The 14,399-nt window shown below is 33.5% G+C and overlaps 1 protein-coding gene across 1 annotated transcript in view; it reads right to left on the reverse strand.

The window, feature by feature from the left end:
• Window positions 1–2,835: 2,835 nt before the first annotated feature.
• LOC149772473 (kinesin-like protein KIF11-B) overlaps window positions 2,836–14,399 on the reverse strand; it is an 87,497-nt gene continuing 75,933 nt past the window's right edge. The window contains exon 25 of the mRNA XM_089947778.1: window positions 2,836–13,014. Within this exon, the coding sequence (XP_089803904.1) occupies window positions 12,853–13,014 (162 nt within the window). The 3' untranslated portion in view covers window positions 2,836–12,852. The remainder of the gene's footprint in view (window positions 13,015–14,399) is intronic.

Below are 14,399 nucleotides of genomic sequence, written 5' to 3' on the forward strand. Positions count from 1 at the left end.
CACCTTGGACAGTAGTGATTTTATTTAGATTGTGCCGTGTTAAGGCATGTATGTCAACATCTTGAAAATACATTTACTCATTTCACCAGCGCGATCAAAGTTTCCTCAGGCAAACAATTTTTGTTTCGACAAGCCTGACGGGCACCTAACTTTGAATACAGGATGGGTCGGAACTAAAACCAGAGGGGCCCAGGGTGTCGGGCTATCAGATTTATTTTTTAGCACTGCTGGTATAGATAAAAGATCTGTGAATTGATTGTTGCATTTTGTGGTCACTTACTCGGCCTTCTGCCTATTTTCGTAACTCGCACGTTTAACACTTTTCCCAGGATTTAAAATAGTCAACGTTATGTCTGGAACAGCGCCAACTTTTAGTCTAGGCCTAGCATTTGCGTATCCTTGAGCTGCCATTTTTTCAGAATCCCTCTCGTAACAGTTCTTTGAGAAATGTAACGAGCACAGAGTGCTGTATGGTGTTGCTTTGAAATCGACTCCTTTGTAATAATGTATCCATTCTTTTGGAAAAGAAAAAAATGTGTGTCCACAGGCTTTTCTTAATGTTCTATTACACCCGTAAGCAACGTAAAACGGTATTGTCTTTTACTCTGGCAACTCCCACTTGGGCTGCTGGAGTCGCTACTATGACGTCACATCCCGCAAGTAACGGAATAGGCGTGGAAATTTTGCATACGAGGTCACGGAAATTCAGCTCCTAGAAGATAGGCCAATATTTTAATATTGGCATTACGGTCGCAGATGATACTTCAGAATAAGGTTTTCTACTATAGTACTTTTATTATTATTCTATATTTCCATTGGTTTCTGGTCTCCTGTAGGTAAAACAGGATCGGCTACCATTGTACATCGTTCGGCAAGGCACTCTACTCTACTTGTGGTGGTACATAACCTTCAAAGTGTAACTGGTACATAACCTTCAAAGTGTAACTGTCGTAAAACCGCCAGCATTAAAAAAGCTCGCATAGAGGACATACTGTCAACAATAAAAGACGATACTGCCATCTGAAATAATCTCTTTTCTGATGAGCAATGAGACAAGCTTAGAAGATTCCAATTAAATATCTATGGCATTTTGTCACTTGATACTGGCATTCAATAAAACGATAGGAAATGGCAAAACAATGAGCGGTCAAACTGTTATGTACAATTTCGAATGAATCCTTAGTTGCTGTTTTGATACATGGCGTTGTATTATTACATAATGGTAATGATAAGGAGTCACAGAGAATACCCTAAATTACAGTCTGTATACGTCACTGCGTTTTCGTGAACGTGGTAAATTCGGATATATTTTCGACGTTAGATGTTCGAAAATAACAAATAAAAATAATGTCCTACATAATTTTAAATAAACATGATTTCTCAAAAGTTAGCTTTCTTGAAGTAAAAATATCCCGAACATTGTGATTTTTTGAAAATAATTATAGTTCATTTTATTGGGATCTGCTAGATGGCTACTTCAATAATTAATACAATAAAAGTACTTAGGAAGCAGTTTCTTTTCAATCGTATTCAGATTTTTGTTGTAGAAATTTTGTTCCTTTGATAAAGTATTCTCCTGTCTGAACTCCCAGCAGGTTGAAAATTCATCGAGTAGTAGGAAAAACTAGTATGCGAGGCCAATAGCCTAGTTTTTAACATATTAATTGGTTTTGTGGTCGCTTCCTCAAAAGCTTGCCTAAAACACTTTTAGACTGAATTATATTATCTTATCCTAAACCATTAACTATTATCACGTTTCCAAATTTATCAGCTGACTTTGATCAATTTAAGAAAGCCCACACATTTTAAAGCAATATCACCTAATTTCAAACTTAAATGGTTCAATCCGAATTAATTTATAACATTTGATATAAGGGTGGTTTTTTCATCAAACAAGTTGCCAAAACAACAAAAACCTGGGAAAGTGGTCTTCAAACTTTACAAAAATGACCGAGGCCACTGATACTCAAATTTTACTAACAGAATAAAACTGGTTTTTTGTCGTCCAAATTTTACTATAAAAAAAAAACAAGGCTACTTGTCCCCAAAATGGATATAGCATCAAAACCTGACGCCACTGTCGTCAAAACGTTTGTAAAAAGATCTGAGCCTACCTAAGCTCTAACCTTTGTGTGAGGCCTATGGTCTTGAAAGAAGCCTCATCACTGGCCGAGGCCCCCGACCTTTTCTTATAACAGGGCCAACCCACACGCGAAAAGAACATGGGAAGAAAACATCCTTACAAAGGATATTATGTTACAGTAGACCATAAGTACTGGAGAAAATTTCACCTAAAGAAAATAATAAAACTGAGTCATCCTGCCACAAAATTGGATGGACTTATTTTTTTCTCTTAAAAAGCAAAGAACTAACGAATGAGTGAATGGTGTATCTAATTTAGCGAATTTGATCAAAGTTCTATTTTAGGTGTTGCGTAGAAACAGAACAAACTTTACATAAGACACCATAAATAGGTTATTTGACAAATTAATTTTAGGTTAACAAAATCATGATAAAACCATTATCATATTTCAAAAATATATCACACAATCATTAGTTAGGCAAGACTATGCGATAGGTGGTAAAGGAGTATTTTTATTGCCCGGTGACATGGTGATGAAAATTTAGTCCACAATGTTATAATAATTATTTTCTAAAGACAAAAGAATAATCTAAACTTGGAAATAACCTTACTGTAAAAAGCACATGAAAAGAAATTTAAAAAATACCCGCTGTAATAATTCCTTGAAAAAGAGAAAACAATGATGACATGGGTCATGAAGACTACAATACAAAAACTGAAAAGGCTAAAATACCAACAGACTATACTGAACATGAAATAAATAAGCATTTATTATTCTATATATGGTTGCAGGAGTTGGCAAATTTACATTTTAAATACATTAACAGATTAACTAGATTAGCTAGCCAGTTAATATATTAATCTATAATACTTTCTTTGCTGCTACAATAAACCAGTCAGCACAATTGCAAATAACAAACTAATGAATGAATTAAATAGCACTGTCAGCTATAAAGGAAATAATTTTTCCTGCTGATGTTAAACGTGGGCTCATTAAACTACTGGAGATACAAAGACTGCTTTTTTATCTAAATTAACCAAACATTCAGCAATATTTCTACACTTTTATAATTTATCAAGTTATCTCTGCTGCCACTTGTGTCATCCCAACCACCAGGCTGCCTTGTGCTTCTATTAATCCCCTATTACACAATTTGTTAAGGTTAAGTGAAGAGTTGTTACCATAGTATCAACTGCTACAACAAAATAAACATTTCTTTCTTCTTTTTATCTTGACAACCATTTTAGCCTTTTGCCTAAAGGTATCTTTTCTACAAATTTGAGGATTATTCCACCGATATTTTTTCCTGAAGTTACTTGCCATATTTGTTACACGTTCTACTAGTTGTAGTTTTATGGCCTTTTTTTAAAAGTTCTTCTGTGGAAGGAGTCTGAGATGTTTCTGATCCAAGAAGTGGTCAATTTTGCATGTCATGATTTATTTTGTTAAAAAATTACTGAAATATCTTAACGAGCTGATTGTGATTTTAGTTTTAAATTTATTACGAAAGAGAAGAAAGGTGAACTACCAAATCAAATACTAAACAACAGCTTACACTTTAACAACAATTACATTACAAGCCTATCAGTTTCTACAGAAGAAAATCTGATGCAAGTAATAAAGTTTTTGTATAAAAACGCATTGATGCCCAAATGCTTAAGAATCTAAAAAAAAAAGGAAAACATGGAGAAATAACCAAGAAATTGACAGCTGTGTGTCCAAGTCTCACAAAACAAAACACAAAACTCTTGGATGCACACACATAGAAAAATTCCAGATGCTAAATATTTATTTACCAAGAGATTAATTACTTTATAAGCTGCTTTATAAACCTCAAAAACTTAGTACAGAATCATCAAATATGATCTGTCGAAAACATACCGGTACATAAATTGTTACAACTATGCAAAGGATAAATACTGACATGAGCTTTTTGAGCGATGTGAAGGAAATTTTTAATAAGTCTAGAAAGTTAAAAACTATTATAATCACAACTTCAGCAGTTGCAAAAAGAATCTAGTGATGAGAATTTAATAATGAAGATATTTAAAAAGTTAGTTGAGATGACGTGAAATAGTTGAAATTTGGTGTCATCTGTAAACAAGTCTTGCACAGTAACAGAGAATGACTTCAAAGACATCAATAGAAGGAATAAGGACTTGAGGAATAAGGTTAACACGAGTGAAAATTTGATCATGTCCATGAAAACAACCTGTCATTTATCTGCTTCAGATTTTAGCAATAAATAAGAGTTAAAAGAACAGAACTTGGTGACTATCAAAAGTAAACTATCCACTGGAGTACAAACAGTTTCAACATATTGTAAAGGATATACAGATAAAGAACTTAATAATATTGGTGCAGTACAAGGAAGTATTAACTAATCTGATAAAAAGGTGAACTAAGAAAAAAGTTTTAACAGAACAAAAGAACACAGTCGAAACAGATGACATTAAAAAAGAAACTGAAATTAAAAATGAATAATAATTTAGATTTAAAAAAACTTTACAATTATGTCAAAGAATTGATACAACTCAATCAGAAATAGAGTGATCATTAAGTAAATTAAACATATGAGACTAAAGACTTTAAATTAATAATAATAAACACTCAATGATTATAATACAAGGTTTAATGATCACAGTACAAGGTTAAATAAAACTGATGAACTAATTGGAAGTATATTACTTCTCGATTTTCATTATACACAAAAAATGTAATTCTGTGGTTGAGTCATGAAAATAACCACCTGCTTATGCTAGAAGTGAAGAAGGTAAAAGATCAATTTTAAAGTTTTTCACAATTCCACAAATTGTGGCTACTACCTATTGATTTGATTATGCCACAACATGTTTTGTTAAATACTTCTTACAAGTTGTAGTGATCCCCTAAGAGCATTCTGTTGTTAAGAATGCCTGGTTTATATTCATTTTTAAAAAAATCCAACTTATATGGGATACAAAATTTCATACTGTATTAATGGCAAATATGTCTTTCTTGTGAAGTATATATGAATTAAGAAGCTGCAATATTAAATTTACCTGGAAGACTTCATAAAATAAAATATGATGGAATAAAAGAAGAAAATACATGTAAACAAAACATTTAAATACTCAAGGATAAAGAATATACTATAAATAACAATCGTGTTACAGAAATTAAGATATCTGGCAAAATAAACTGATGCATCTACTATTCAGTTTATGACATATTGACAGCTAAATGTGAGAGACTTGTAAGGATAAGTTAAAACGTGGGGGGGGGTTAAAAAGAAACAATCAGATATTAGTCAGAGTATGACAGATGAACACAAAATTAAAGACATTAAAAGTGATATAGATTTTTTTTTGACAAAGCAGACATTAAAGTATAAATTATTTAAATAGGACAGAAGATAGCAACAAAGCAGAAGAATTTAAGAATAAAATATAAAGGCATATTTTAGCATTGAGTGAAATAACTGGTTTATTTACAACATATTAAGAAAACAGAAATTAAAAAGTTGATTTTGTAAAACTTGATTTTAAATCTAATCCTGAAATGCCTAAGATTATATTAATTTTTTTTTATATTTCTTTTATTCTCAAGATGAAACATTTTGTTGTAACATAAGACATATTTTATAAGTATAATGTTGAGACAACACAAGAAACAAAAGTTGGTACTGGTGGATTTGGGTATAATCCATTACGTTTTTCTAGATACAAGTTATGTACAATGAAGACAAATTTACAAGAGAGGTGGGGGGAGAAGGGTTATGTTATTAAAATATATACAATTGGTTTAGATGCAATGCTTTTAAACTTTAACATCAAAATGCCTCCCCTGATATTTGTGTTTCAAAGATGACCCCAAAAACACAACACCCAGGGGAGGAATCTTACAATGTAGGACTAGAATGATAACCAAACATGTTTTATTCAGACAGGAATAACTTAGAAACATGGAGATTGCTCCTTATATCTGTCTTTATGGGGAAGCTGACTTCCTAAATAAAAAAGGGATACATACCACTATTGGAATTGGAGGGGGTCATTTTGTAAAACAAGGGGGAAACATGATCTTTCCTCCTCCCTCTGTAGATGCAGAAACTTTCCATTAAATCCCACACTTGATCTATAGCAGCAGGGAGGGCAAATGGACCAAATTTTGGAATTGGGGAAAGCTCATCTCGGATAAGCATTCTGCACTTCCCAATGGAGTCCACAAAAACCAAAGAGGTCTCGACATCATCTCTGGTCTGGTCCAACTAACCCCTGATGCCTTTAAATTGGGGGTTTCAAACTCAGATCACAAGGGCAAATGAGGACCACTAGACTGGCCTGAAGGCAGCATCACTGAAACCATTTCACACAGCGAAAGTGCCTCATATAAAAGGCAAAACGTGAAATTCTGGAATTACATTGGTACATTAAAATTTTTATCAAACTGGCTAACTGTTAAGAAAAAATTAGCATTATTACTTTTACAAATTCTGGGTGTCGTTGCAAGCCACAGAAAATAACTCCATGGGCCACATGTGGAATGCAGGCCATGTGTTTGAGACCCCTGCTTTAAATGTAGACTCGTACCAGCCAGTGATTAAGAGTGGGGGAGGACAGAAGGAGGGACTTAAACACTCTTTACCAGGAAAGCTAAGATCCCCACAAATAGCTGGCCCATACAGCATCATGTCCTGCAGCTTAAGGTCCATTAAGTTACTGATGTATTGCAGTAGATACACCTGCTCATCTGTGCTGTTTAGGCAGCCAAGAATTTCAAGCTTGTGAATCAAGCTCCACTCAGTTTTTATCTTTTGGGCAAAAGAGACAAAAAAAATTTTGGTCCCATCATGAGGATCATGTACCTCATTAGCAATCTTGCAAGTGGCCACAGATCCAGAATTTTTTTTAATTCATGCAGTCTACTCTAAGGCTCTTTAGTCAGACCCACTACTTGATGGATCACACAAGGTCAACAACAAAAATGTTTGTAGCAAAAGATGTTGTAAGCTTTCCAGAAATGTTTGTAGATTTCAGGTGCAGCATGTACATCGATAATAACGAATTTTTTTCATATGCCATCTGGTCAGAAGGTGGAGTATAAAAGTGTTGATTTGCTGCAGTCAGCCTCCTTCCCTCCCCCAGCCAAACATTATATGATCATATTTATTATACATTACCCAGTCCATAGCCTTCAAAAATGATCGAGTCAAGTCAGTTTGCCATAAATACAGACTCACATGATTAAATTTATATGGTTTAAACAGGGTCTATTTTAGGCTGTCTGCTAAACAATAACCCCCTCCCCCCAAGTAATTATTTAAGCTTTCTCTGTGCAAAATGTTAAAACCAGCATGTATGCATTTTCAAGCTTTATGACAAAAATATGTGGCATAGAACTACTGGCCAAGAGCATTTATGTTATCTGCGCAATATAATCAATTTATAAAGAATCTTCAACATAAGTAAATGCATCCATGTGTTGTCAGGTATATAAATGGTCTTTTCAGCACACGAGAAATTATCAATTTATAAGAAATCTTCAATCATGTCTATGAATGGTCTTTTCGGCACAAATCAGAAATTATCAATTTATAAGTAATCATCAACTTTAACACAATCAGCTTTGTGTTATGTGGTCTATGAATGGTCTTTTCAGCACAAAGAAATTAAGTACACAAACCTAAGAAGTATTATATATTTATACGTTACTGCATTTGTATGGGAAAATATGAATGAGTTTTTCAAATGGAAATACTGCACGACCTTGGGAGTGCAGTATATCCATCCGACAAAACTCGTTCATATTTTCCCATACAAAGGCAGTAACCTTTTTATTATATGCTAAAAACATTTATTCTACCTAATGCTTAATTATATTAACAAAATACACTACACAAAACAAACAGAATGTATGCCGCATTCCAAACTAAATACGCAAGTGCATATTCATCATTACACAATATTATTACTGCGCACATAACTCCGCCCCGATAAATTTGAACTCAGTCACACGCTCTACATAACTTTCAAAATAAAATGGCGTGTCTAGTTAAAAGTGAAATTTGGAGTCATATTGTGAATGAATGCGCATTGCAACAACTTTTCCATTTGATCTGGAATGAATAGATTTTTTTGGTATTTTTTTCGATTCTACGAAATTGTGTGATTATGGACTGGATTTATATGTGACAATTCCATATGAAATACATTGGACTGAAGAAGCGAGGGAGAAGCGTGTTGACATATGCAAATGTGTTTGTTTCTTATCAAAAAGACGCTATGGAATTTAATGTTTATTTCATTCTGAGTGCAGTAAGGAGGATGTAATTGCACTTAACATCGAAATTACAGTACAATTTCGAAATGTGTAATCAAGATTGAGAACCTATGACATGGCTCATGTAATTCGGATTTGCAGAACTAAGAAAGTACATTTTGAGAAAATTCAGGATGTAAAACTGTAAGTATATTTTGTTGCCATTCTTATCACCAGCTAAAGAAGACAGTATATGACTTGTCACTTGTATATTATTTGTAAGGTCCCTTTCTTGCGTCTGTTGTATACTGTAGCCAGCCTAAATCCGAAACATTGTATCAACAAAATTAATGCAGAATGTGCCAAAGCAGCTGGTATGTGGCAGTCCACAAAACATGTTTTAATTCATTCAGAAACAAATTAAAAAAACCACAATGTAAAGCGCCTCTTATGCAAGCATACATGATTTGTTTACAAATCAAAAGGGCTGGCATCTGTGTCCATTGTTTGTTTACAATAGAAAGTAGTTCCTTAATGCACATGAATGCAATATATGTATTTGCATGAGAGTTCAGTATCGGGTAATATTGCACGATTCTGACAATGTAAAGATAACGGAGAAAAAGAATGAGCATATAATAACTACTGAAACCTAATGTAAAGAAATTAGACCTTTCCCCAAGTGTGGGAAATAAATGTTCTGAAATAAGATGCTGATTTCCACACTGGGATAGATTATGACACTGAGAGGTTTTGCTAAAACTTGATAGTTTGTTCTTTGTACAGATACATTTGGAACTAATCGAAGCAGTTTTTGTTAGCAATGAAACATGTGCATCCCAAGTTGTTAGCTGAGGTGAAATATAAGTTGAAAACTGGATCTGAGAATTATAACCTACTGTGCAGTCAAACACCATTTAAGGAATTGTCTTTACTTATTTAATTATTTACTTTACTGATAGCTCATATCAATTGTTCCCTATTGTTGATCTTGAGATAAAACTGGTTACATACAAAGATATGCACAAGCATTTCTGCACTTTATCCTCTGGGGGGTAATTGCTGTATCTAGTTTGAATTACCAGCAGAATTGCTATTATTTCATGTCACAATAAGAATTCCAGTTGGTTCAATAGAAACATGTCAATGTGAATAGTTTGAATTACTGTGAAATGCATAGGCTCATTTCACCTGGAAACTCCATGGAGGTTGAATGCACATATCAGGCATACCTAACTACAACTAGTTAATTCAAAAGCTCCAAGTGGACCTCTGCCTTTACACAGGCAAACAATGTTTTTTCACACTTTGTTGTTGGTAAGAGAAGTGTGCATCTAATGTGTTGCAGGCTGTATTTCATTTTTTAAGGTTATATACTTGTCATACTTATCTAAAATGAGTTTAAACTTGCCATATTAAATGGTATGGTCTTGCAGGCAATACAAATATGAATTGCAGTTGTATTCAGTTTGTTTCCATTAGGATGCAGATTTCAAGTTAGGGCTTTTTTTGGCCTTTAAAGGCAGTAGCCAGCTGACAAGAGCTGCATCCTCAAGGGCAACCTTAATGGGAGTGACAGTGATGGCTGGCAGCACCCTGATGCCCAGTGACATTATTGTCAATGCCATCAACTACCTTTACTGCATAATGGAATCTTCTGAAAAGGCCACAGTGCTGTTCAGCATATGTTCATTTGACTTACTCAATCTTGAAGATCTTTTTCAGGCAAACATCTTGGGAGGTCTTGTAATTTTGGGTATGGGAGAGAGGTGGAATAGCTGTCCTGTGGGCACACACCTCTAACTAGTATCCAAATATCCAACTGAATCTGGTTTAGCTCAATAATTTTGTTACAATATGCTTACAAGACTACGTGTGACAGATGAGTTTCCAAAGCAAACCCAAACACATTACAGCATGGTTCTTCACATAACAAGGATACTGTATGGATCTATTTTTTATAATAAATAGTTATCGTATTCAGCCAAACTCATTACAGCATGGTCCTTCATATAACAAGCATGTCATTGATCTTATTTTCGGAATAAATAGTGATCATAATCAGCCAAACTCATTACAGCATGGTCCTTCATATAACAAGCATGTCATTGATCTTATTTTCGGAATAAATAGTGATCATAATCAGCCAAACTCATTACAGCATGGTCCTTCATATAACAAGCATGTCATTGATCTTATTTTCGGAATAAATAGTGATCATAATCAGCCAAACTCATTACAGCATGGTCCTTCATATAACAAGCATGTCATTGATCTTATTTTCGGAATAAATAGTGATCATAATCAGCCAAACTCATTACAGCATGGTCCTTCATATAACAAGCATGTCATTGATCTTATTTTCGGAATAAATAGTGATCATAATCAGCCAAACTCATTACAGCATGGTCCTTCATATAACAAGCATGTCATTGATCTTATTTTCGGAATAAATAGTGATCATAATCAGCCAAACTCATTACAGCATGATCTTTCATAAAATGAAGATGTGGTCATGGATCCCATTTTTGGAATGAATATATTTATCATATTCAACCAAAATCAGTATAGCATGACCTTGTTTATTAAATGGCACACTTTTATAGCTCGACTCAACAACATTATACTGGCAAGCACTGTATTGTTTGATGTGGAAAATTATACCCCCCAGAAATAACACAGTACACATGGGTGGAAGTGGATGCTGATAGCTCATTTATTTTTCGAGATCTCATATTTGTATTGACAAACCATTGTTGTGAATTCAATGTTTGCATTAACATTATAGTCTTGACAGATACCAATAAATTATTAATCCTATTAAACATTTCTTGCACAAAATTTATATTCACATGAGAACTATCTAAAAACACAAGTCTAGCTTGAAATTTACAGTTGTCCAATAGCCTTGTGCTAACACGTTTATGGACTTTAATTTCATGACTTAGTAGTCCTGACTTTTTATTGTTTTTTTTACAATTCCAAGATACCAATAAAACTCATCACCTCTCGAGGAAAGCACAAGTTATTACCAATTAATATGAATTTTGTTTCAGTGACACTGTAATTGTGGCTAATATCATTGTTTAGGATATTAAAAATTTCAGATGAAGACAAGATTTTATAAGTTACTGGTTCGACTGGTTATAAAACAAATTTAAAATTTAAATTTAACATTTAAAATTTGAATTTTTAACTTTAAATTTAAATTTCTGATAAATACAGAATACATTTTAAGTGATTCACAAGTGAATCCAAATCAGAATGATAGAAATTTGAAGAGTAAGAAGAGAATGATTATAAACAGAACAGAGTCAAATGATTGAAAAACATCCATTTTTATCTAGACAGAATTGTGAAAATTGTGAAGAATTTGTGTACTTGTTTTTATATGCATACAGCTAGACTCTAATGAAAATGGTTTGTTACTGTTTTGCATCCAGATGTACTGCTAGTTAGGTTTGCCTTGTTTAAGAGGCAATTAAGACTGCAGTATGATCTCTCTCTCTCTCTCTCTCTCTCTCTATATATGCAAAGCTAATGCTGGCATGTACAAAAACTGCTTGAAAATCAAAGGGATATTTAATAATTAGAAAGTAGAAAGGAGCTGCATTAGCACAGAAGGAAAAGTGTCAGATCAGACTTGTAATGTAGGATTGATACCCACCCAGACCTGTCTAGGTAAACTACCTCAGTGTGCCCTTGGGAATGTCACTTGGTTCCCACTTCCTTGGCATGATATAGCCAGTAACATGTAACAATCTGATGCAAACCAAAAAATATAAAGTAGGAAATTATCCTGTATAACTATAACCATAGTGTAAGTCCTACTAATTCATAAAAATAAAAAACATGGGCCCTGTAAAATTCGATTTTTTACGCTTTCTTTTGTAAAACAGAAAATAGTTATGCTGACAAACTTGTATAGAAGGTTCATGATAGCTACACTAGGCAATATGTTTTAAGAATGAGTGTTGTACAAGACACATATGTAAACTGAGTGTAATCTGGATAAAATCATCTGAAAGCTCTGTCATGCATCTGCATTACCAATTTATAATCTTAGAAGCCTCAAACAATTCAAATCTTATTTTACAGCTCTGGCATATAGAAATTAACATGTACATTTCACTAAATAGTACATCTACATCCTGTAACTGTGTGTAGACATAAAATATGCCTTTGGAAGAAAAGTATCAAATAAGGAAACATTCTGTTTGACCAGCTTCTACCACATACTGGAACAGGCATTCCTGTCTAGACAATATATAGAATCTCTTCAATATGGCTAAATGAGGAAAAATGTCTTCCATAAAAATAAGAATGCTGGATAAAAGTTTTCTACATTTATATAAAAGTAGATTACAAAACATGTTGTTGACAAAGATATATCCATTACAACAATTAAATAAAATAATGTTTCCTTTTGACTTCAAACATCTTTAAGCAAATGTTCCTGCATCTTGATGATAAATGTATCATTGGCCAAAAGTTCTGATTTACAAATCATGAATTTGAAGTTGAACCCTCAGTTGGCTTCAGCATTTGTGTTTGTGGCTTTCAGTGGAAGCTTGCTCTTCCCCCTGGGAGTAGTATTCACATTAGCAGCCTTTTGACTGGCTGTTTTTCCTTTCCGTAATGTTCCAATTGGTCGACCAGGTTTCTGTACATTTTCTTTTGTTTCTGAAGCCTATATGAAAAGAGTTAAATAAGGTTCAACAGATTTATAGCTACTTCAATTTCGTTTCTTCCTTAGGCAAAATTTAGCATGAAAGTTCAGTTTTTGAGATTAGGATTACAAAAAAAAGTAAAAAGGATGAAAAGATTCGGGCAATACTAATTCTTGGCATAACATTTTTTCTTCTCCAATATTAAATGAGATAAAGCCACATCCACAGTTCTGATGAAGAGTTAACTGAATATACTAGCCTTTATTTAGTTATCATAAATAAATAATGGACATAAGCAATGCAAGAGACTGATATTTTAACAAGCTGAAAATGGTCAGAATACTGAACTCAGTTCACAAGAATGACTTTCAGCAACTATGATGGACTGGGGTGAGTGGGTGAAAGGAGCAGATCGACCCTTACATTTATGGTTTCAAATGTTCCAAACTATATTTCTATTCAAATCATACAGAACTCAGTCCAAGGATACGGTTTTTGAAATCATTTCAGAGGAAGGTGGATTAAGTGAAATTTGTCACATGACATTATGGAAATCCAATGTGTCAAGTCTTTGGTTCTTTTTTTATACATAAACTCTTCATGAAACATCGATATATCACATATATAAACCAAACCTACACTGCAAAAATGGTACTGATTTCTAGATTGTATAACTTTATTAATCCTGAGAGATTAGGGTTCCATAACTTTCTGATGTAGTGCATCAAGTGTAATCCTATGGAGAAAATAACTGTACTGCGTGTCACTAACAAAGGTTTCATTTAAAGATCTAAATCAAACGGTTCTGTATCCGGTTCTAGCCACAACAAAAATATTTCCATAATTTTTTGCTTTTATGCCATAAGTCAGTACTTCAAGGGTAATTTCTGGAAGGATTACAGTCAAAAGATAAGAAGTGGCAGGTCAGCTGTACTTAATGACAAGGTCAGTCTTGCATTTTCTTGTGCTGATGTGATAATGTGAATATTTACTATCTGAGGCAAGTTTCGACAGACAAGGAATAAATTTAGGTTTTTTTGACAGACAAAGAATAAATATTTTTTTAAATTTTAACTTAGAGGTTAAATTTTAATCGTTATAACTGTATGTATCCAGGATTCACTTTTATCGGGTCCAAAGTTAACCTCAAGCATTTTGTCAGATTCCTGACTCTAACCAATCTGCTTTTCAACGATAATTTATATGCCAATTTTATGGTCAGTAGGTGTTGATTGTTTACAATACAATTAATGAAACTTCTTTAAAAGGTGTTTGAAATAAAAAGCACTTGTCTCTGGATTAACCACCAGGAAGATCTTGTTAAAATGTGACTGATGGTACAAAAATAAGGCAACAAGGGGTTTTCCTGGTATTTGCAGTAACAAATTTGACCTTTACATTCTGC

This window comes from Sinohyriopsis cumingii, unplaced genomic scaffold, assembly GCF_028554795.1.
Source record: "Sinohyriopsis cumingii isolate HCF-2022 unplaced genomic scaffold, ASM2855479v2 utg001460l, whole genome shotgun sequence".
Lineage (NCBI taxonomy): Eukaryota > Metazoa > Mollusca > Bivalvia > Unionida > Unionidae > Sinohyriopsis > Sinohyriopsis cumingii.